Source organism: Thalassophryne amazonica, chromosome 11, assembly GCF_902500255.1.
Source record: "Thalassophryne amazonica chromosome 11, fThaAma1.1, whole genome shotgun sequence".
NCBI lineage: Eukaryota > Metazoa > Chordata > Actinopteri > Batrachoidiformes > Batrachoididae > Thalassophryne > Thalassophryne amazonica.
Genome location: NC_047113.1, coordinates 27,616,457 through 27,637,757, shown reverse-complemented (window position 1 = coordinate 27,637,757; position 21,301 = coordinate 27,616,457). Strand labels below are relative to the sequence as shown.

At 40.8% G+C, this 21,301-nt stretch overlaps 1 protein-coding gene across 1 annotated transcript in view; it reads right to left on the bottom strand.

Moving 5' to 3' along the window:
- The window catches only part of LOC117519809 (catenin delta-1-like), a 50,885-nt gene that overhangs the window by 15,297 nt on the left and 14,287 nt on the right, over window positions 1–21,301 (bottom strand). Inside the window, 13 exon segments of the mRNA XM_034181053.1 lie at window positions 419–487; window positions 813–830; window positions 1,033–1,183; window positions 1,285–1,402; window positions 1,615–1,807; window positions 2,372–2,594; window positions 2,733–2,973; window positions 3,103–3,387; window positions 6,203–6,468; window positions 6,656–6,775; window positions 7,022–7,090; window positions 16,900–16,914; window positions 16,917–17,065. Of these exon segments, the coding sequence (XP_034036944.1) occupies window positions 419–487; window positions 813–830; window positions 1,033–1,183; window positions 1,285–1,402; window positions 1,615–1,807; window positions 2,372–2,594; window positions 2,733–2,973; window positions 3,103–3,387; window positions 6,203–6,468; window positions 6,656–6,775; window positions 7,022–7,090; window positions 16,900–16,914; window positions 16,917–17,060 (1,912 nt within the window). The 5' untranslated portion in view covers window positions 17,061–17,065.

Sequence of the window (21,301 nt, the reverse complement as noted above, 5' to 3'; positions counted from 1 at the left end):
AAATTGAGATGGTTTGGACATGTGGAGAGATCAGGAGAAGGATAGTGAGGATGGAGCCATCAGGTAGAAGGAGTCGAGGCAGGCTAGAGGGGAGGTTTATGATAGGGTGAGAAACGCAGGTGGTGTTGTGACACAGAGAGGGTGAGATGGAAGCAGATGATCTTCTGTGGTGGTGCTTAATGGAAGCACTCGGAAGAAGCAGCAATTCAGGTTTGGTGAAAATAAGATAAGTTTCTTAAAGTTATCAAGTGCACAAAAAGTGTGACTGATGTACATGTGGACAGATTATAATTCTATATCCCTTTCTGGTTTTATGGCCAGCAGGGAATACTGAAGACCACAATAGTAGGGGTCTAAATTTAGCTGTGCAAGTGTGTGTGATGCAGTGGACTGAACAGGTAAAAGGAGACAGACATACCTTTGGCAGGCGCTGTCCTCTTTGGAATATCGATTTGGTCTGCACTTCCATCATGTCCATCTTTCTTTCCTGTAGATACACAAATAAAGGCAGAGACCCAGAAACATTAGAAGAGGCAACAAAGCCAGAGGGAAATTGACTGGGATGTACATTTAAGTGCCTGAATGATGAGCAGATATGTGCAGTATGACCATGCAACCAGTGGAATTAAAAATGTAACCATGCAGTGCCATGTGCATCGTGTGTTCATCATGCCCATCTACTGGATGTCCATTCAACAGTGTGAAACATTCCCATTTGTCCAATGATGTACATTCTGCATTAGTAAAATGGAAGGTGACAGAGTAGTCAACCATTTCCAAAGTTCACAAGAGCATCAAGAGAAGACTCTTACCTTTGGAAAACCACTCATCTAAACACAGCAAAGAAAAAAGAAGGAGGGTGGAAGAAGGAATGGAAAAAAAATAAGGCGAGAGAGAACAGGACAAGGAGGGAACAGTGGCAACGTGTGAAAAACAGGAACAGGCGTTTCCACCACCAACAAGCTCAAACCCCACCAACAACAAATTCCTGATGCACAGTTTGTAGGCTTATTACTGTCAGCTGACACTGACCTTTCCCCTTTCGAGACCCAAAGCAGCCACCCTTGTTTGAGCCAGGCCCTTGGTTTATGGGTGTGGTTTCTGCATAGCGTTCACAGCCAGGGACTTCGCGGTGGACCTGATAGGATAAATTCCTCAAGAGGCAGACACTATTCTCCACCAACTACAGAAAGGTCAAAACAGAAGAAACAAGATGGTCAAAGAGATGCTTCCAACTCAAACAGTGTTTAAAGGGCTGACTGTAATTAGATAATGAAATGTCACCTTAATATCTACATCTTTGCGATTGATCTGTGACTGGACAATGAACATTAGTGAATCTACTAATCCTGTGCATTCTCTCAGCTTTCGTCTAGCCTCACTGCGTTCAGAGCTCACATTCCTATTGGAAGAAAGAGGAGAGAAAAACAGTCCCACATTTTGCCTGAAAATAAGCGATTGTGACTCCCATCTGTCAAAGCTGGAAAACTCCAGCTTCAGTGAATAAAAGTCCTTCCGTGTATTGCTTCTAAAACTGATTAATTCAGTGATGAGCTCTTTTACTCAGTGAAGTCAGGGTTTCCCACCTCTGCAATCTATTGACATCTTAAGTACCTAAGGCAGCCAGCAGTGTTGGTCAAGGCAGTCTCCCACTCTAGATGGCGTGGTTTACAGCTTTCATCTCCTCCACTGCTCCCTCGTTCCCAGCCAGAGTAGGGAACAATCACTTCATCAGCCAGGGCATGCAGAGCATGGTCCACAATCTCCATCTTTACCGAATCATGGGACGAAAGGTTCCACAATGTGCCTAGTAGATCAAAATCAAACATCAGTAACACCATAGTTCTGTAGCTGTGCTCTGCCATTAACATGATCTCAGTTAAAAACTAAAACAAATCCAAGCTTAAATCTCAAGTTTGAGTTGTCCCCATACTAATAATTTTTTCATAGTGTTTTTAGTTTTATTAAAATTTCCTTTGGGATGAATAAAGTATCTATATATAAAAACATAAGTTCAATAAATTTGTCAGTCTGATAACACTTTTCACGGAGCATAACCTTGCATCTCCATCATAGGTAAAACAGGTACATGAATTTAAATAAATAGTTGGCCTACATCACAGTGAAATATTTAAAGCCAAATCCTTTTTGTAAAAATACACAACAGTTAACGGAAATATAGTTTCTGAATATAAATAGATTTTGCTTATTACTGGGCCACTGCAAAAATTCACCACGAGCTTTCTGCAATTTACAGACCTACTTCTAAAAATAAATATCCAATGTGTTTTTAAGGCCCAAAGAAAGAAATGGAAAACTTACATAAGCCATGGTCAAAAAGTATAAGAGAAACTTAATATGAGCAAACAAACTGTGATGGTATCAACGAGGTCTTTGTCATGGGTTTTTCTCAATAACCTAATGAGAGCTGGCACACCATCGCAGTTCTTGATAGCGATCTTGTTGTCTGGGTCTCGCCCAAAAGAAATATTCTTCAGTGCTCCACAGGCTGAATGGTGCACCTCCTTATTGGGGTGGTCCAGTAATGATACCAAAGCAGGGATGCCTTTCAAGCGACGAACTTCAGATTTAACCTGCAAGTAGTAACATGCAGAGCAGAATAAGAGAATTATCAAATCTCCAGAGATTTGCCAATTACCAGAAACACACGCATACAAACAAATTCCAAACTGTAAAATGATACGCTATATTTGACATGACCACTGTTGCACCTTGTCATTTTTGAAGGTGAGATGCTGAAGGAAGGCAGCAGCATTGGTCTTTACAGGATCCAGACGATAGTTCAACATGGCAATAACCTCTGGCAGCTCTGGTTGTCTCCATGAAGTGGGAGGAGCCTTCCTCAGTGTGCTGTCCAGTGAAGCCATGCTTCCCCTCTCCATTGTCATGGGAACACCCCAGGCGTAAGGATCAACACCTACCACATCCCCATCCAATGTATCCTCACAACTTCTGCATGTGGAGTGAAGTTTAAACCCATTATGTTAAAAGGAGGCAAGTCTCAAATATGTGTTTCATTGTTCAGCATTCCATGAATAAGCAAGTGCACAAATGATGGGCAGGAATGCATTTACATTTTACCTGAGTCTTCGTCTATCCATGCCCCCTGAGCCGGGCCCCAGACGTGGCATAGTTCCATAGCCTCCGGGATGCATGGGTGGAGGCCCCATTACATAGTCATCATATCCGACACTACGCTGATCATCCTCCAGACCGTAATGGCCGTGGCCATACCGCACCTCCATTGCGGAGCCCAAGGCCCTCATTACACGGCCCACCTGGGGCTGGGCTGCATATGGGTCAATCTGCTGCTGACGGCTTGGGGCCCGATAGCCAGAGTCAAGTGTCCTGTAGCCATCAACTGGCCTGGGGATGAGAATACGGTTGTCAATTGTGATCCAACTGCAGTTTTTAGTTGTAAACCAAAACATAAGACAATGCTAAAATACCCTTTTCCATATGAGCATTGTGTTCTTTATCATTTGTCTTTGTTTAATTAATTATTAAGATCCTATTGTCTTATGTATGATTTGTACATGTTCAAATCAAATCATTTGTTCATGCTGTGCAAATCAAGGAATATTTGTAGTCACCCTCTGTGCATTTGCTGTTACTAATTAGACAAATTTAAATCCACAGGAAGTTAGCATGCAAGCGAACATCTGAAAAATGTCTTGTCAATGACTCCAGAGGTGCTATCAGGTTCCAAAAACAGCGTTTTCAGTTTTGCAAGTGTTTATTTCTCTAGCATTTACATAATATACCAGAAACAAAGTTGTTAGCAAACAGCTACACCAGGCAGTGACATCACCATGCTAACCTCGGTGAAATGTCTTGTAAGTTCAGAGGTGTTATTACCAGTAGGCTTCAAAAGCAGCGTTTTCAGTTTTACAAGTGTTTTATTGCTCGCTAGCTTTTACATAATAAATGAGAAACATATATAAACAGAGACCAGCGACTGACATCACGATGCAGCTCCACTCTGATTGGCTGTCACCTGCATCACTCAAACACAAAACGGATCAGATTGTAACAGAATATGATTTTTTAACTTCTTAAAATACATCAAGGTTAGCCATGTTTGAACTTGTCCAAGGTCTGTGTCCCAAGAATGTTACCTGTGAATTTCAAGAGTCTGTCAGTAATAGGACTGGACTTAGGCTGAGCACAGACTGACTGACGTAAAGCCTTCACAATACCGATGGCCTCGGGTAAAAAGTAAATTTTACAACCCCTGGCAAAAATTATGGAATCACCGGCCTCGGAGGATGTTCATTCAGTTGTTTAATTTTGTAGAAAAAAAGCAGATCACAGACATGACACAAACTAAAGTCATTTCAAATGGCAACTTTCTGGCTTTAAGAAACACTGTAAGAAATCAAGAAAAAAAATTGTGGCAGTCAGTAACGGTTACTTTTGTAGACCAAGCAGAGGGAAAAAATTATGGAATCACTCAATTCTGAGAAAAAAATTATGGAATCATGAAAAACAAAAGAACGCTCCAACACATCACTAGTATTTTGTTGCACCACCTCTGGCTTTTATAACAGCTTGCAGTCTCTGAGGCACAGACTTAGTGACTGCCACAATTTTTTTTCCTGATTTCTTATAGTGTTTCTTAAAGCCAGAAAGTTGCCATTTGAAATGACTTTAGTTTTGTGTCATGTCTGTGATCTGTTTTTTTTTCTACAAAATTAAACAACTGAATGAACATCCTCCGAGGCCGGTGATTCCATAATTTTTGCCAGGGTTGTACCATCCGTTTCACCCATATGACAGCTTGTGTCAAGAGTTAACATTCTGGTGACTATTTTTAAGGAACATACATTACCTATTTTTGGTGGTGGTGGGGTGAAATAGCTGCATTTATTTATCTACAAAATACACTGAATAAAAGCGATCCTTAAATTTTGAGTCTAGTTTATACTGTAAACATGCATGATGTAACTCAGTGTAAAGTCATCTTGCCGCAAGGCAAATACACTCCATCAGGCATCTACTAAATATTAGTGGGCTGACATTTCAAGGGTTATAAAGATATATAAAGAGTACCCAACACAAATGATATGGCTACCTCAATACTTTACTTTCAATTCACTTGACTTGACTTGTGTAGCAGGAAATCATAAGTTACCTCAAAACGGTACACACACACAAGTAAGGTCGAGAACTAACCCACTTCATGAGCAAGCACACTAGCAGCAGAATTTTGGTATGGATCTGTAGGTGTGTTTTTGAAAAAAGTAAAATAAATTAAAAATTTTTGGGGGGGGGGTTACCTTACAGTGCTACTGATGTGCAGTGTTCACAAGTGGTTAACACGAAAGCACACAAGAACTAGGGATGCACATGACTGCAAACAGTCTGTCTCGGAACTAGTGATGAATGATGCTTTAGTTGTAAAAAATACATTTATTATTATTATTGTATGCACATATGTCTTTAAATGTCTTCAAAAGTGGACTTTTACTCTGTTTAACTCCTGTCTCTGTAAACAATACTTGAACAGAAATGACAAGGAAAAGCTTTTTTGTGGAAATTGCAACCTGAAGGCAGAGAGGAAGGTCATCACACTTTGTTGATTAAAAATAAAGTTTGTGTGTATCTGAAGCAATGTTAAATATGGTTCTGAAACTCTTACTGTGGCAACCCCGAGGAATATCTGTTTATCACTCCGTGCTTAAAAAGAGGAAGAGTAACACACAATGTTGATCCATGAGAATAAAATAGGCCTGTTGTGCATTTAAAGCTAATTACAATTAAATTGCTTTTAAAACTTTCACTGCGACTCTGTAATTAAGCAGCAGGCAGGAATCTGTTCGGCATGCCGACACTGAGCTTAAGATAAACAGAGGAAAAGTGTGTGCATTTATTTGAAGATTCTGGTTAAATCAAGTTTAATTAAATAGACACTGATCAATCAAAACGATGCCTTCATTGGGCTAATATTGATCAGACTCAATGAGATTGGGACATCCCTACTGTGGGAACTAAAATCCAGATCTCGACAGCCATTGAGGACCATCTTCAAACTACAGTTCAGTTTAGTTTGTGCTACAGAGTACAAAATTACTACATATATTTAAGCAATTTCCAGCCTTATTTTGAGATCCCCCCCCCCCGAGGTGGACTTGTTAGGTTGCACAGTTCTCAAACAAGGCTCAACGCACAAATCCTGTACCTGTAGCGTTCATCCATGTGTGTGCCCCTGCTCAGACTGGTGTATGCTTCAGATGGTGGGCCTCCCCTGTAATCATCGTAACCCCCTACAGGTCCATAGTGGTAATTTCTGGGCACTGTGGCAGTGGGGTATTCTCCTCCCCCGACCTGCCTATAGGGACGGTCCAGTGTGGCGCTGTACCCACCCATGCCAGACACTGACAGGCCTCCATCAATGGACATGGAGTCAGAAGGCAGCACTGTGCGCGAGGCAACTGGTTTCTTCATCTGAATAAGAGTAAGATGGTAGTGAGTCATGTATATCAAAATGTCTTTGTGGAAAAACAACAATCAACTGAAAACCTTAAAAACTTTTTAACAAAGTTTGACTGGACTGACTAAGCTTTAGGGGTGGGGGACCTCAAAAAAGGAGTGATGACATCTTTGTAACTGGTGCACACATCACATTATCCTACCCATTGTCTGGCCGACGTGTGGTGCTTTCATCAGAAAACACAGAACGTACTTCCTGAGAGTCATCTTCGGGTGTGTAACTCTCCTCAACAGCACCATGTGCAGGGTCCACCATCCTGTACTGTAACAGATCCACCACATTCATCATTAATTTTTTGACCCCCTACCACCCAACCTCATTTTGGCTTGTCAATATCTCACAAATAAAAGTGAAATTTCCCATCGATGGGATATACAGGCTTAAAGGGGTTAAATCAACTCTGCATCAACAGTGATACATCACTGGCACTTACACATGTGTACTAAAAAAAAAAAAAAAAAAAAAAGTTACATTCTTGTTAAGCGTTTCAAGATTATATACACATACCTGTGTCCCGTTTATGTACGCGTCAGACAATTTCAGTCGTTCTATGTCTGCATCCCCCAAACGCCCGTTCTGGACAGAAACAAAGAGGAAAAACCTGTAACCAAAAGCTTAAAAACATTAAATCATATCACCAAGAATTTATTTATTGTTAATTCTTGAAAAAAATAAAATAAAATAACACTGCAGAGGCAATTTCCATTTACCAGAGCTCTGTATTTTCTTCCAGTCACATATAACGTTACTGTGGCTGAAGGACATTCAGTGATGACTACATGATGCCTTCACATTTACACATGTAAATCACAACCAGGCACAAGGGGAAGACACTCACTCTCACACCCAGTTTCCTCCTACTGTAGTCCCTTACATAAACAATGACCATCACCTGACATATTTTGAACTACCAACTAACTAGTAAAGCTGTTTTATGCAACATAAACTGCTTCTTCTCAGAACCAGTGTCAGACAGAACGCCATTTGAAAAATTATACTTGACAATTATAACAAACCAATAAACTACTCAAAATGTACCATCATGATAATTCTGAATGTCATTGAAAACATTATCATTACAGAAAGAAATATTTACAGCAGTTTCATTGTGTGTCCACACGAGGGCGAGACTGTTCATAAAAAAAGTGCGAGATCAACACTATTACAGCAAAAACATTTTCTCTCCAGTTTGTCTACCTACCAAAATGACACATGGCCAATTGTTCCAAGGCCAAGAATACAGATTAAAGCCTTCAACTTTCATCTAAAATACATTATGTAAATCTTTTAAGTCACTGCCAAGGAACATAAAACATTCAATCGAACCAGTGTCAGCCTTGAAGGAATATTTCAGATTTATCTTAAAATGAATGCCCAGTGCTGATAAAGACAGCTGAGTACACAGAATCTCAACATCAATGCCAACAGCCCTACATTGTGTATTACAACTTAAGTACTGCTCTTTCACCAAAGTCTTGATTATCTTTTACAGACAATTGAAAGTTTTGGACGAAACCAGAAAGAAATAGGAAACAACAACATGAGATGAGCCCTACAACTTTCAAGACAAGCAAGCAAGCCTATTTCTGATGTTATAAAAAATAAAAAATAAATAATATGGACAAATGCACAGTGGTTCAATATTTAAGCAATAAGAATGAGTCAACTCGCATGCAAAAGATTACCGTCCAGGTTTACTACATGTATGTAGTACAAATGGATGTTGTAATTGCCACACACACACACACATATACATACATACACACATACATACATATACTCAACAAAAAATATAAACGCAACACTTTTGGTTTTGCTCCCATTTTGTATGAGATGAACTCAAAGATCTAAAACTTTTTTCCATATACACAATATCACCATTTCCCTCAAATATTGTTCACAAACCAGTCTAAATCTCTGATAGTGAGCACTTCTTTGCTGAGATAATCCATCCCACCTCACAGGTGTGCCATATCAAGATGCTGATTAGACACCATGATTAGTGCACAGGTGTGCCTTAGACTGCCCACAATAAAAGGCCACTCTGAAAGGTGCAGTTTTAACACAGCACAATGCCACAGATGTCGCAAGATTTGAGGGAGCGTGCAATTGGCATGCTGACAGCAGGAATGTCAACCAGAGCTGTTGCTCGTGTATTGAATGTTCATTTCTCTACCATAAGCCGTCTCCAAAGGCGTTTCAGAGAATTTGGCAGTACATCCAACCAGCCTCACAACCGCAGACCACGTGTAACCACACCAGCCCAGGACCTCCACATCCAGCATGTTCACCTCCAAGATCGTCTGAGACCAGCCACTCGGACAGCTGCTGAAACAATCGGTTTGCATAACCAAAGAATTTCTGCACAAACTGTCAGAAACCGTCTCAGGGAAGCTCATCTACATGCTCGTCGCCCTCATCGGGGTCTCGACCTGACTCCAGTTCCTCGTCGTAACCGACTTGAGTGGGCAAATGCTCACATTCGCTGGCGTTTGGCACGTTGGAGAGGTGTTCTCTTCACGGATGAATCCCGGTTCACACTGTCCAGGGCAGATGGCAGGCAGCGTGTGTGGCGTTGTGTGGGTGAGCGGTTTTCTGATGTCAATGTTGTGGACGAGTGGCCCATGGTGGCGGTGGGGTTATGGTGTGGGCAGGCGTCTGTTATGGACGAAGAACACAGGTGCATTTTATTGATGGCATTTTGAACGCACAGAGATACCGTGACAAGATCCTGAGGCCCATTGTTGTGCCATACATCCAAGAACATCACCTCATGTTGCAGCAGAATAATGCACGGCCCCATGTTGCAAGGATCTGTACACGATTCTTGGAAGCTGAAAATGTCCCAGTTCTTGCATGGCCGGCATACTCACCGGACATGTCACCCATTGAGCATGTTTGGGATGCTCTGGACCGGCGTATACGACAGCGTGTACCAGTTCCTGCCGATATCCAGCAACTTCGCACAGCCATTGAAGAGGAGTGGACTAACATTCCACAGGCCACAATTGACAACCTGATCAACTCTATGCGAAGGAGATGTGTTGCACTGCATGAGGCAAATGGTGGTCACACCAGATACTGACTGGTATCCCCCCCCCCAATAAAACAAAACTGCACCTTTCAGAGTGGCCTTTTATTGTGGGCAGTCTAAAGCACAACGGTGCACTAATCATGGTGTCTAATCAGCATCTTGATATGGCACACCTGTGAGGTGGGATGGATTAGCAAAGGAGAAGTGCTCACTATCACAGATTCTAGACTGGTTTGTGAACAATATTTGAGGGAAATGGTGATATTGTGTATGTGGAAAAAGTTTAGATCTTTGAGTTATCTCATACAAAATGGGAGCAAATCAAAAGTGTTGCGTTTATATTTTTGAGTGTACATACACACACACACATATTATATATATATATATATATATATTATATATATATATATATATATATATATATATATATATATATATATATATATATATATAAAAAACAGTTGTATGCAAAGCTTTGGGCACCCCTGATAATTTTCATGATTTTCCTTTATAAATCATGGTTGTCTGGATCAGAAATTTCAGTTAAATATATGATATAGCAGACGAACACACTGATATTTGAGAAGTGAAATCAAGTTTCTAGTATTTACAGAAAGTGTGCAATAATTATTTAAAAATTATTTAAACAAAATTGGGCAGGTGCATACATTTTGGCACCCTTGTCATTTTATTGATTTGAATACATTTAGCATCAATTATTGAAACACAAAATTGGTTTGGCAAACTCACTGACCCTTGACCTCCTTACACAGGTGAATCCAATCATGAGAAAGGGTATTTAAGGTGGCCATTTGCAAATGTTTCCCCTCTTTGCATCTCTTCTAATGAGGGGCAACATGGGAGCCTCTAAACTCTCAAATGACCTGAAAACAAATATTGTTCAACATCATGGTTTAGAGGAAGGATACAAAAAGCTATCTCAGAGATTTCAGCTGTCAGTTTCCACTGTGAGGAATGAACATAGTGAGGAAATGGAAGACCACAGGCACAGTACTACTTAAGGCCTGATGTCGCAGGCCAAGAAAAATCTCAGATAAGCTGAAGTGAAGAATGGTGAGAACAGTCATAGTCAACCAACAGACCTACTCCAAAGACCTACAACATGATCTTGCTGCAGATAGTGTCTCTGTGCATCGTTCAACTATACAGCACACTTTGCACAAGGACATGCTGGATGATGCTATAAAGCAGCAGAAGCCTTTTCTGCGTACACGCCACAAATAGAGTGCTTGAGGTATGCTAAAGCACATTGGACAAGCCAGCTTCATTTTGGAATAAGGTGCTGTGGACTGATGAAACTAAAATTGAGTTTTTTTGGACATAAGGAGCGGTATGCATGGCTGAAAAAGCACACACTTGCTACGTACAGTAAAATTTGGAGGTGGTTCCATCATGCTGTGGGGCTGTGTGGCCAGTGCAGGTACCGGGAATCTTGTTAAAGTTGAGGGTCACATGGATTCCAGTCATTATCAGCAGATTCTTGAGAACAATGTTCATGAATCTGTGACAAAGTTGAAGTTGCGCCGGGGCTGGATCTTTCAACAAGACAACAACCCTAAATACTGCTCAAAATCTACTAAGGCATTCATGCAGATGAACAAGTAGAATGTTCTGGAATGGCCATCTCAGTCCCCAGACCTGAATATTATTGAAAATCTGCGGTGTGATTTTAAGCAGGCTGTCCACGCTCGGAAACCAATAAACCTGACTAAACTGGAGATGTTTTGTAAAGAAGAATGGTCCAACATACCTTCAGCCAGAATCCAGACTCTCAATGGAAGTGTTTGAAGGCTGTTATTTCTGCAGAAGGAGGCTCTACTAAATATTGACATATTTTTTCTTTTGGGCAGGTTTTATGCACCTGCCTAATTTTGTTTGAAGAATTACTGCACACTTTCTGTAAATACTATAAACTTCATTTCAGTTCTCAAATATCACTGTGTTTGTCTACTATAAAATATATTTAACTGAAATTGCTGATCCAAACAACCAATGATTTAAAAAGGAAAATCATGGAAATCATCAGGGGTCCCCAAACTATATGCATGTCAAATCCAGCTCATGCACAGTAAGAGAGAGAACCTTTCACATCACAACATGGGAAAAAAATAAGTTTCAAATGTGAGTGTGAGGCTGCACCCTGGTGAGTGACAGAATGCTGAAAATGTGTGACAACAAAGATCATCTCCTGGCTAGGCACAGGCCGATTACTGGTTTTACATTATACCAGAGAGAGAATGTGCACATACGGTGGTGTTTTTTTGTATGAGGGTATTAGAAGATCAAGTTCTTATACCAGTCCAGTCCATGCCTACTTCTGGCAGTAACACAGAGACACAAGATGATGAATTTCCAAATGAGGGCTGACACGCAGATGAACATGTGTGATGACAGGCACTTTACGATAACACCCACCAACACTAGGGCTGGGATGACACACTGATGTGATCTGGGGTGGCGCTGCTCTTGTGGCGACACGCAGCTTGATGTTCTCTGTGTCTATTTTATGTTCTTTTTAACCTGTTTTAAGTGTTTGTTTTTGGAAACCTGTACATTTGTGATTGTTTTAACAGAGTCCCTGTCGCAATGGAGATGATTTATCTCTTATTCGCATTGTTTATTGCAAATTTTACCTGGAGCTATGAGCACTCCCAAACAATCACGTATACACGGGAGGCTCTCATAGGATTAAGATGGCACTGTCTAGCCGGGAATGATCCCACACACTCTTGGCTGGTCAAAAACTCTACAAAAAATTTATCTTTTGTATTTCGGGAGAGCTTTGGGAAGCCGAGATGTCGGAAACGTGGACGGAGAGGCGGCGTGCGTCAGCGCATCAGGAAACTTCAAAGTAAGAACCGTATTCCTCTGCCTTCTATGATCATGGCAAATGTTCAGTCTTTAAGGAATACGACTGATGAACTACATGGAAATGTTCTTCACTTACGGGAATTCAGGGATGCAGGTGTCTTAGTATTTACTGAGACATGGCTGTCTGATTCGGACTGTGACTCTTCTCTGGAACTTAGCGGCTTCGGTGTTCCTGTGCATCTGGATCGGGACAGTGAAGCGACGCGTAAAACTCAGGGAGGAGGAGTATGCTTGTACATAAACCGCAGATGGTGCAGTCGGGTAACTGTGCGCCAGCGGCTGTGCCTACCTGATATTGAGCTTTTGTCTGTGTCACTGAGGCCGTTCTACCTTCCAAGGGAATTTCCTCAAATATTTGTCATGGTGGTCTACATCCACCCCAAAGCTGACGTCAGATCTGCTTCAGACACAATCTTTAAAGTGATACACGACCTGCAATCTATTTCTCCTGATGCTCCAAATTTTATTTTGGGGGATTTTAATCACTGTAATCTTAAGAAATCACTGAGAAATTTTTATCAGTACGTCACCTGTCCTACAAGGCATAACAGAACTTTAGATCTTTGTTATGGATCTATTAAAGGGGTGTATAAATCTGAGGCAGGACCCGCACTGGGCTCTTCAGATCATAACACTGTTCACCTCCTTCCCATGTATAAATCTGTGCTGAGGAGGGAAAAGACTTGCAAAAAGCAAGTCAAAGTCTGGAGCAATGACAGTTCACTTGCTCTACAAGGATGTTTCGATTGCACAGACTGGTCTGTATTCCAGGAGGACTGCTCACATATTGATGAACTCACCGATGTTGTGTGTAGTTATATCTCATTTTGCAGAGACTCCGTGATTCCTTCTATGGAGGTTAAAATTTTTCCTAATAACAAACCATGGCTCTCTAAAGATATTAGGGGACTTATTCACAAAAGGAAAATTGCCTTTGATATGGGTGATGACCTTACAGAAAGAAAACTAAAGAAGGAAGTGAGGTCTGAAATAAAAAAGGCAAAATTAAGGTATAAAGATAAAATTGAGGCTGAACTGAGCAGTAACAATCTGAGGAAAGCCTGGAATGGAATGAGAACAATGACAGGGTTACTGAGGAAGGAGAATGACAACATTTCATTGGATGGTTTTACTTCAGATAAAGAGTTAGCAGATGATTTAAACAGTTTTTATCTTCGATTTGAAAATCAGAATTTTATTGCACGGACAGGTGTTTTTAAAGATACTTTGACAATGTCTCCAGCATTTTCTATTGATGTGGATGATGTGGCAAATCTTTTTTAAGAAAACTAAGGCTAAGAGCCTGGACCTGATAATATCTGTGGTAAAGTATTAAAACTTGTGCAGATCAGCTGAGCAGCATTTTCCATTATATTTTTTCACGGTCTCTTGAGTGCCACAAAGTACCTAAGCTTTGGAAACATTCGGTTATTGTTCCAATAGCAAAGAGTGGCTCCCCCAAAGTATTTAATGATTTCAGGCCTATAGCTTTGACTTCCTTAGTAATGAAGACTTTGAGAAGATTCTCAGATCAGAAATTTTGTTGCATGTTGAACAACAGCTGACCCACTGCTGTTTGCATATCGAGCTGGCAGAGGTGTCGAGGATGCAGTGGTAACATTACTGCACTTTTTGTTTAGGCATTTTGGAGGGGCAGAAGACACATGCCAGACTCTTATTTATAGACTTTTCCTCAGCATTCAATACCATCCAACCCTTTTTGCTTGCTGATAGGCTCCTCCATCATTTTAAACTTGATCCTCACCTGATTAGCTGGATAACTGACTTTTTAACTCATAGGTCACAGTGTGTGAGAGTCAATGGTGTTCTTTCTCGTGTGCTCCCCTCTTCTACTGGCTCTCCTCAGGGTGCTGCTTGTCACCCCTGCTCTTATTTGTACACTAATGAGTGCCGCAGCAGTGTCAGTAATAGACACATCTTAAAGTTTGCTGATGATACAGTTATTGTCAGTCTTCTTCAGGGAGATGAGCAGGACCATGGGCCTGCTGTTGATGACTTTGTCTCTTGGTGTGAGGAGTCTTTTCTGGAATTGAATGTGTCAAAAACTAAAGATATGATTATGATTTTAGGAAGTCTACCTGTTTTCCATCACCAACTGTTCTTAAAAATGTTGAGATGGTGGAGAGCTATAATATCCTGGGTGTGGTCCTTGATAATAAACTTTGCTTTGAACCTCATGTTGATGTTATCTCCAAAAAGGTTGCAGCAAAGATTGTTCTTTTTGAGGAAGATGAGAACCTTCCAGGTTTCTTCTGAGATGACTCTTTTTATAGAAGTTTTATTGAATCAGTTTTGACATTTGTATGTTGCTTGTTTGGAAATTTGAATTGTCCAAATAAGAGTCATCTTGGCAGTCTTGTCAAACTGCTGGAAAATCTCAGGCAGTCAGCAGGCCGGGGTAATGTCCATCTATAACAGACAGGTCCTGAGAAAGGCTAATGCTGTTCTGGATTGTTCTAATCATCCACTGAAAAAAAGAGTTTGAGCTTCTTCCCTCAGGCCGTCGTTTTAGGGCTCCTATGAGGAGGACTAAAAGATTTCAGGTCTCGTTTATTCCTAGTGCAATTTTATTACTCAATGGCAATTAGCCTTGATGTCGTTTATTTTGCACTACTATTGCTTATTTGCACATCACATATTGCATTTTGCAATACTTTTTGTTTTTGGCATGGACTCTGGATTGAATATTTGACATTGTATGGGTATTGTTTTTATTTTATTTTATTATATTATTAAGTTTTACTTTTATTACTAAGTTTAGTGATAAAAGTTACTTAGTTATTTTTTATTATTATAAGTTTATGCCTTTGTTTCCTTCTTGTTTGATTTTTAGACTTTTAATTGGGTCTTATTTTCACTGTTGATATTGTTATCTTTGTGTACCTTGTCCTTTGTGTGCTCCTGCTGCAACATTAATTTCCCTTTACGGGACAATAAAGAAATTCTGATTCTGATCACCTGATACAATGCATATCACGTTTGGGTGCCGATTCAATACATATTGGGATTCTACAACTATTTCAATGAGGATTTTGTTTTGCTTTTTCCTAACACTGGACCATGAGGAAAGCTAAATATTCATCCTAGGGACTGTACATCAAAAATCATATTTACAAAAACAACGCACATCATATGAGAATTCCCCCCAGAAGAGCCATACTGTATATTAGGTAATTAGTTTTTTTTTTTGGCGGTGAACTACTGCCTGGCAGTGCATCTTTCACAAACCAGGCTTGCCTACTTATAACACAGTGCCTTCTGCTCTGAATGAGAATGATACTACAGTCTTGCCGTTATTGTTCTATTAGCAATGGAATTTGAATTGTATTGATTCTGGATTTTTTTCTCATATCGTAAAAATGAATGTGTTGATTTGCAGCTAAAATTGGCCCTCCGCGAAACTGTTTGTACATCCGGGACATTGCCGTGATGTAAGGGAGAAGACAGAGCGCTAGCGCCTTCAGTCCGATCCCGTGCGTTGAGTGAATGCAATACTAGCTATTTCTCAATTGAAATTATCTGTTAGTAATGTTACTGTTATACACATCCTGGTTTCAACATGAAAGAGTAAGCTGCAATGAATGCAAGATACAGCTCTGCATGCTCAGATCAGCAGCAACATCACAGCGGGCAACGTTCTTCCCCGACCGCGCCAGTCAGCTCACTAGCGCAGCATGCGAGTGGGTCGTCACAGTAACCCCGACCCCAGCCCTGCATGGAGTGCCTCCGGGGAAATATGATCGAATATAGATCTAGTCTAAAGGCAAAACAATCATAAACAACCTCGAAACGGCGGTAGGCTAAAGACAGATTTTCAATGCAACACCACTCAATCAAATGGGCATATGAAAAAGTCCCTAAAAATAATTTTCAGGCAAAAATAAAAGACATGTATACTCACCAAACATACCGCAAGACAATATGAAGTTTTAAAAAAGTCAATCCTTCCATATAAGACAATAAAAAGGTGCTTTTGTAAGAGATGCAAAACTGACGTAAATCCACAAATTACAGTTGGGGCGCGCAATGCATGCTGGGATAGGGTCTTCTCTCTTACATCTCGGCAACGTCCCGGATGTGATGACAGTTTTGCGGAGGCCAAATTTTAGCTGTAAATGTCATTTTTAAACAAAGATTTCTCTGTTGAATGACAGAGCTGGGCTTGCAGATTTACTTTACTACATTCAGAAGATCTTATGTGTAAATATAAGTTATTTTCTGGTCCAAAGATCTGACTGCATTTATTTCAGTGCAGGTCTACTTTAAGCAGGATTAGATGATGGGAAAGACAAATGCAGCCAAATGTTTTTATGTCTAACCAAAACTCTGTTTTTTTAAGTGGGATAAGAATGTTAACATGAGTCACATGATGTGAAAGAAAAGCGCAGGGTTACTTTCAAACACTTGGATGCAGATGTTCATTGTTGGGGGACATTACCTGTGCATGCGGGAGGAGGGGAGACCCAAGGTTGAGGGGCTGGTAGCGGAGAGGCCCACTCTCCTCCTCTCCTCCTCCAGCGCCCGGGTCAGCTGTTCAAACTGCACCTCTTGCTCCCTGACAGACTCCAACAGAGCCGCTGCGCTCTCACACTGCTCCATACACACTACTCTGACCCAATGGGAGAGAAGGGGAGCCGTTACTCATGTTCATGAGAGACCATATACACACTAAGAACAGGGAAAGGATGTCTCACACACACACACACACACACACACACACACACACACACACACACACACAACACACACACACACACACACACACACACACACACACACACACACACACACACACACACACACACACACACACACACCACACACACACACACACAAAAAACCTCACCATAGGAACATAGAACAATCGTTCCTTGGATACGTATCAGAACTGCACAAGAAGGTACCAGTTCTACTGTACTTAATATATATATATAGCAGTAGTAGGACCAGCCGATGAGAGAAAAATTCTTTAAGTTCTTCCACCAGTTGAAATTAATTATAATAATGACAGCATAAACAATCCAGTGTTTGTTATAAGTTAAAATGTTAGTTCTCAGCTGTGTACAAAGTCACAAAAAATTATATGACCTGAATTCAGCAAAATAAAATTAACTTCAATAAAATTGTCCAAAATAAAATGTAATACCTTGTCAAAATAATAATGAAAACTGTTTGTTGTAAAATAACCTGAAGCACAGAGGAGAGAGGAAGAGAGAAAGTTTCATAGATGCACACTTACAATAATTCATTTCTGAATCACATATCCTATTGCTAAAATTATAAAAAGGTAAACATCGTGGCAGTCAAAAAGCAATTAATTACAAGACCACGAATTTCATAAGCAGTTACAACCAGAAATCTTTAAGATCACGCCACCCAGAATTTAAAATAATGAAGCAAAACAAGGCACAAGGCCAATTTTTTGCCAGTACTTCCTTCACGAGACTGTTGTTCTTCCCTGGGCTGTAACAGTGTAGGATCTAGACAACAAACATGTAGACGAGTGGGTCAGTGCTACATTATGCTAACAGGCTGAAAAACTCTTGATAACCAAAGGAAATTAAGGAAGTCTTATTTTTCTTTTACAGTCCAATATAAAATCAATGCAAGAGTCTGTTTCTACAGTCACTTTCAATTTTCCTGTCAGGTTCTTTGCTCTCTTTCTTTGGCTGGGTGCTTCAGAGCAGATAGTCTGAACTGCTCATAGAGGCACACAAACATTTCACATCACACCAATTTGATTTCTTTTTTTTTTTTTTTTTTTTTTTATTGTGGACACCACATGTGCATGTGAGTTGGCCCCAAAGAGGCAAAACAGATGGAAAAGGGAGGATAACAAACTCAGGTAAACTTGCATGCTCACACCGGGGGAGAAGAAAAACAAAAAAAAAAAACAAAAACAAAAAAAAGCACACTTTTTCCCCTCTCCAGGTCCCGATTCCTATAATGTTTAGATGGCTTTGTCTGCTGTGATGACAGTTTTTTAGTTGATGCAACAGGGTGTCATTCAAACAGTAATCGGGGTGCAGATTATTCAGTGGCTTTCACCAGAGCCAACATCTCTTCTGCTTTCTGCTGGCTGCAAAACATCCATTTAAGGATCCACCAAGAGAGAGAGAGGAAAAAAAAGTAGTTACATTATTAACAACAACATCAAGTGATTAAATATGAGCCGCTGTGGTCAACAGGTGGTTTCAGAAACATTCCGTGTTACTTGTGCACATGGATATGCAAACTCAGCGTTTTCAGATTTACTCACTCTGGGACCTGTTTTCAAATACTATCATTTTTGGCCACCCAAAACGCTGTTTGTGTGTGGATGAAATGCCAAAATGATACAAAAATTATGCAGCTACACCTAAATCTGTTCCCATCTGGATAGGGCCTAAGAGCAGCCATATCACTCCCTCTTTCCAACGCAACATGCTACATAAATCAATGTATTTACATTATTAATTACAATGACTTATTACCATAGCCCGAGTTTCAATTTATTTTCATTTATATAGCGCCAAATCACAACAAAGTTGCCTCAAGGCGCTTCACACAAGTTTAAATGGAACTCTCTTCCTTTCAAACAGCTGCCAAATTGATGACAAACTAATGTCAACATCTACAAACCAATCATGCATGTAGTGTGAGCACAAACAACTTTGAAGCACCGAACACACAAGTTAGTGACACGACTGTTCAATTTAACATGCTAATATTATTACGACTACTACCTGGACAATACAGTCTTGAATTCATTCAGCAATAGGTCTGCTTTCTCAACTCATTAATGAACATGAACTGTGGTCAACACAAAGTCTCAAAATATTTCCTTATCCTCTGCCTCCATGAAAATCTTATGGAGGATTGAGACAACTCTGTTGTGGATTTTCACAGATCTGGCAACTTGCTTCTGACGGACTGTTTGTTGCTGTGACGCCACTCTGAACTTCACACGGTTGTATACGCTTCTTTTATTTCTGTTTAGCACTCTTCTGGTTATTAATTGTATCTACTCTGAACGTTATTTAACAACAGTCCTGTTGTGAATCGCTAGCAGTTAGCATTCGCAGCTAGGGCGACCCCTCCCCTCTTTGTCGTTACTTTTTATAGCTGTTCTTTTTTTACCCGTTTAATACTTCTGTTCGTTTTTCAGTCGAACTGCTGTGAATTTAATTTAATTTAATGTAATTATTTTACTCGTGTAAAATCTTAGGAGTGGCTAGCATTTTTGCCAGCGGTTAGCTTGCATTAGCTATTTCAGACCCCGTCATCATTTTTTCATTTCATTTTTTTACACTCCTGTTAGTTAACCGTTTAGTGTATTTTATAGCTGCTGCTTTTTTTTTTTTTTACCTGTTTAATACTTCTGTTAGTTTTTCAGTGTAACTGCTGTGAATTTTAATACAATTATTTGTGTCTGTGTGAGCCTTAGCAGTGGTTAGCTTATCCATTATTGGTTAGCTCGTGTTTGTTTGGCTACATTCTTGAATTTCTTAGTGCACAAAGTACACTACTAATTCTACTTTACACCCTCAGTAAATCCTGCGTGATGTTGGAAGATAGGGTGGCTCTCTTAGAGAGCTGTGTCCGTAAGTTAGAGCAGCTTCTTAACTCAGTGGAGTTAGATCTTACAGGCACTCCAGATGAGGTTAGTGTTGGGCTGGCTAGCGAGCCCATTAGCATCAGCTTAGAAACGCCGGTTGTGGAGGACAGCTTTCGGACTGTGGCTAGGCGGAGGAAGCCCCGTAGGGCTTGGTGCCCTGTTGTGGCACCCCGATCACACTCGCCAGTGCGAACTGTGAATCGGTTCTCCCCCTCGGATTTGCCAGATGTGAATTCTCTGAGCCCACAAGTTACTTCCACTCCTGTCTCCAGGCCGAAACACCGGACTTTAGTGATAAGGGATTCTATCAAACGCAAAGTCAGGTTACAGACGCCGGCTGTATTCCTGGGGCCAGAGCTCCCGACACTGCATCTCATCTTAGGGTGCTGACGCTGCAGAAGGGAAGACAGACGAAGGAACATGACATGAGATATAGTCACATAGTTATTCACGTTGGCACCAATGATATCAGGATGAAGCACTCAGAGGTCACAAAAATGGACATAGAGAGGACTTGTGACCTTGCCAGAAAGATGTGTCGGCATCGATTAATAGTCTCTGGTCCCCTCCCCTCCCAGGGTACTGATGAGGCGTTTAGCAGGCTGACATCGTTAAATAGGTGGCTGGCGCAGTTTTGTAGACAGCAAGGCTTTAACTTTATTGATAAGTGGTCTTCGTTCTGGGGCCGCCGTGGCTTGCTGATGCTGGACGGCCTCCACCCTACTGGGGAAGGCGCCGCCATCTTGTCTGCGAACATAGATAGAGCTCTACAGGGAAGGTAACATTAGGAATCTACAGCAGGCCACGGAGCAGGTGATTAGAGACCATGCAAGGCTTATGACAAATGTGGGTGTGGAATCCATTAGCTTAGCGGGGAATTTAGTGCAGAAAATCCACGATGGTGATAGTGCAGTTTATTTGCCAGGGAGGGAATTTCAACAAGTTGAGACTGTGGCCTGCTTCTGTAGTCGTGTCCATAAACATCATAGAGGGATTTGCTTTCCAAACTCAATACCCATTACTATATTGGATGATGTTGAAATTGAGGATGACCCAGTGGTTGTTCCGGCAACAGCAAAGATTTTGTGTCTGCTACCTACAACGCGCGTGGAATGTTTATAAACCTAAACCTACTTCTAGGCATCTTATATATGCTACTCTGGAACCACCCCTAAACCCAAACAGTTCAACTGTCAACCCCACTGAGGTACTTAGACTGGGTCTCATTAACATAAGATCACTG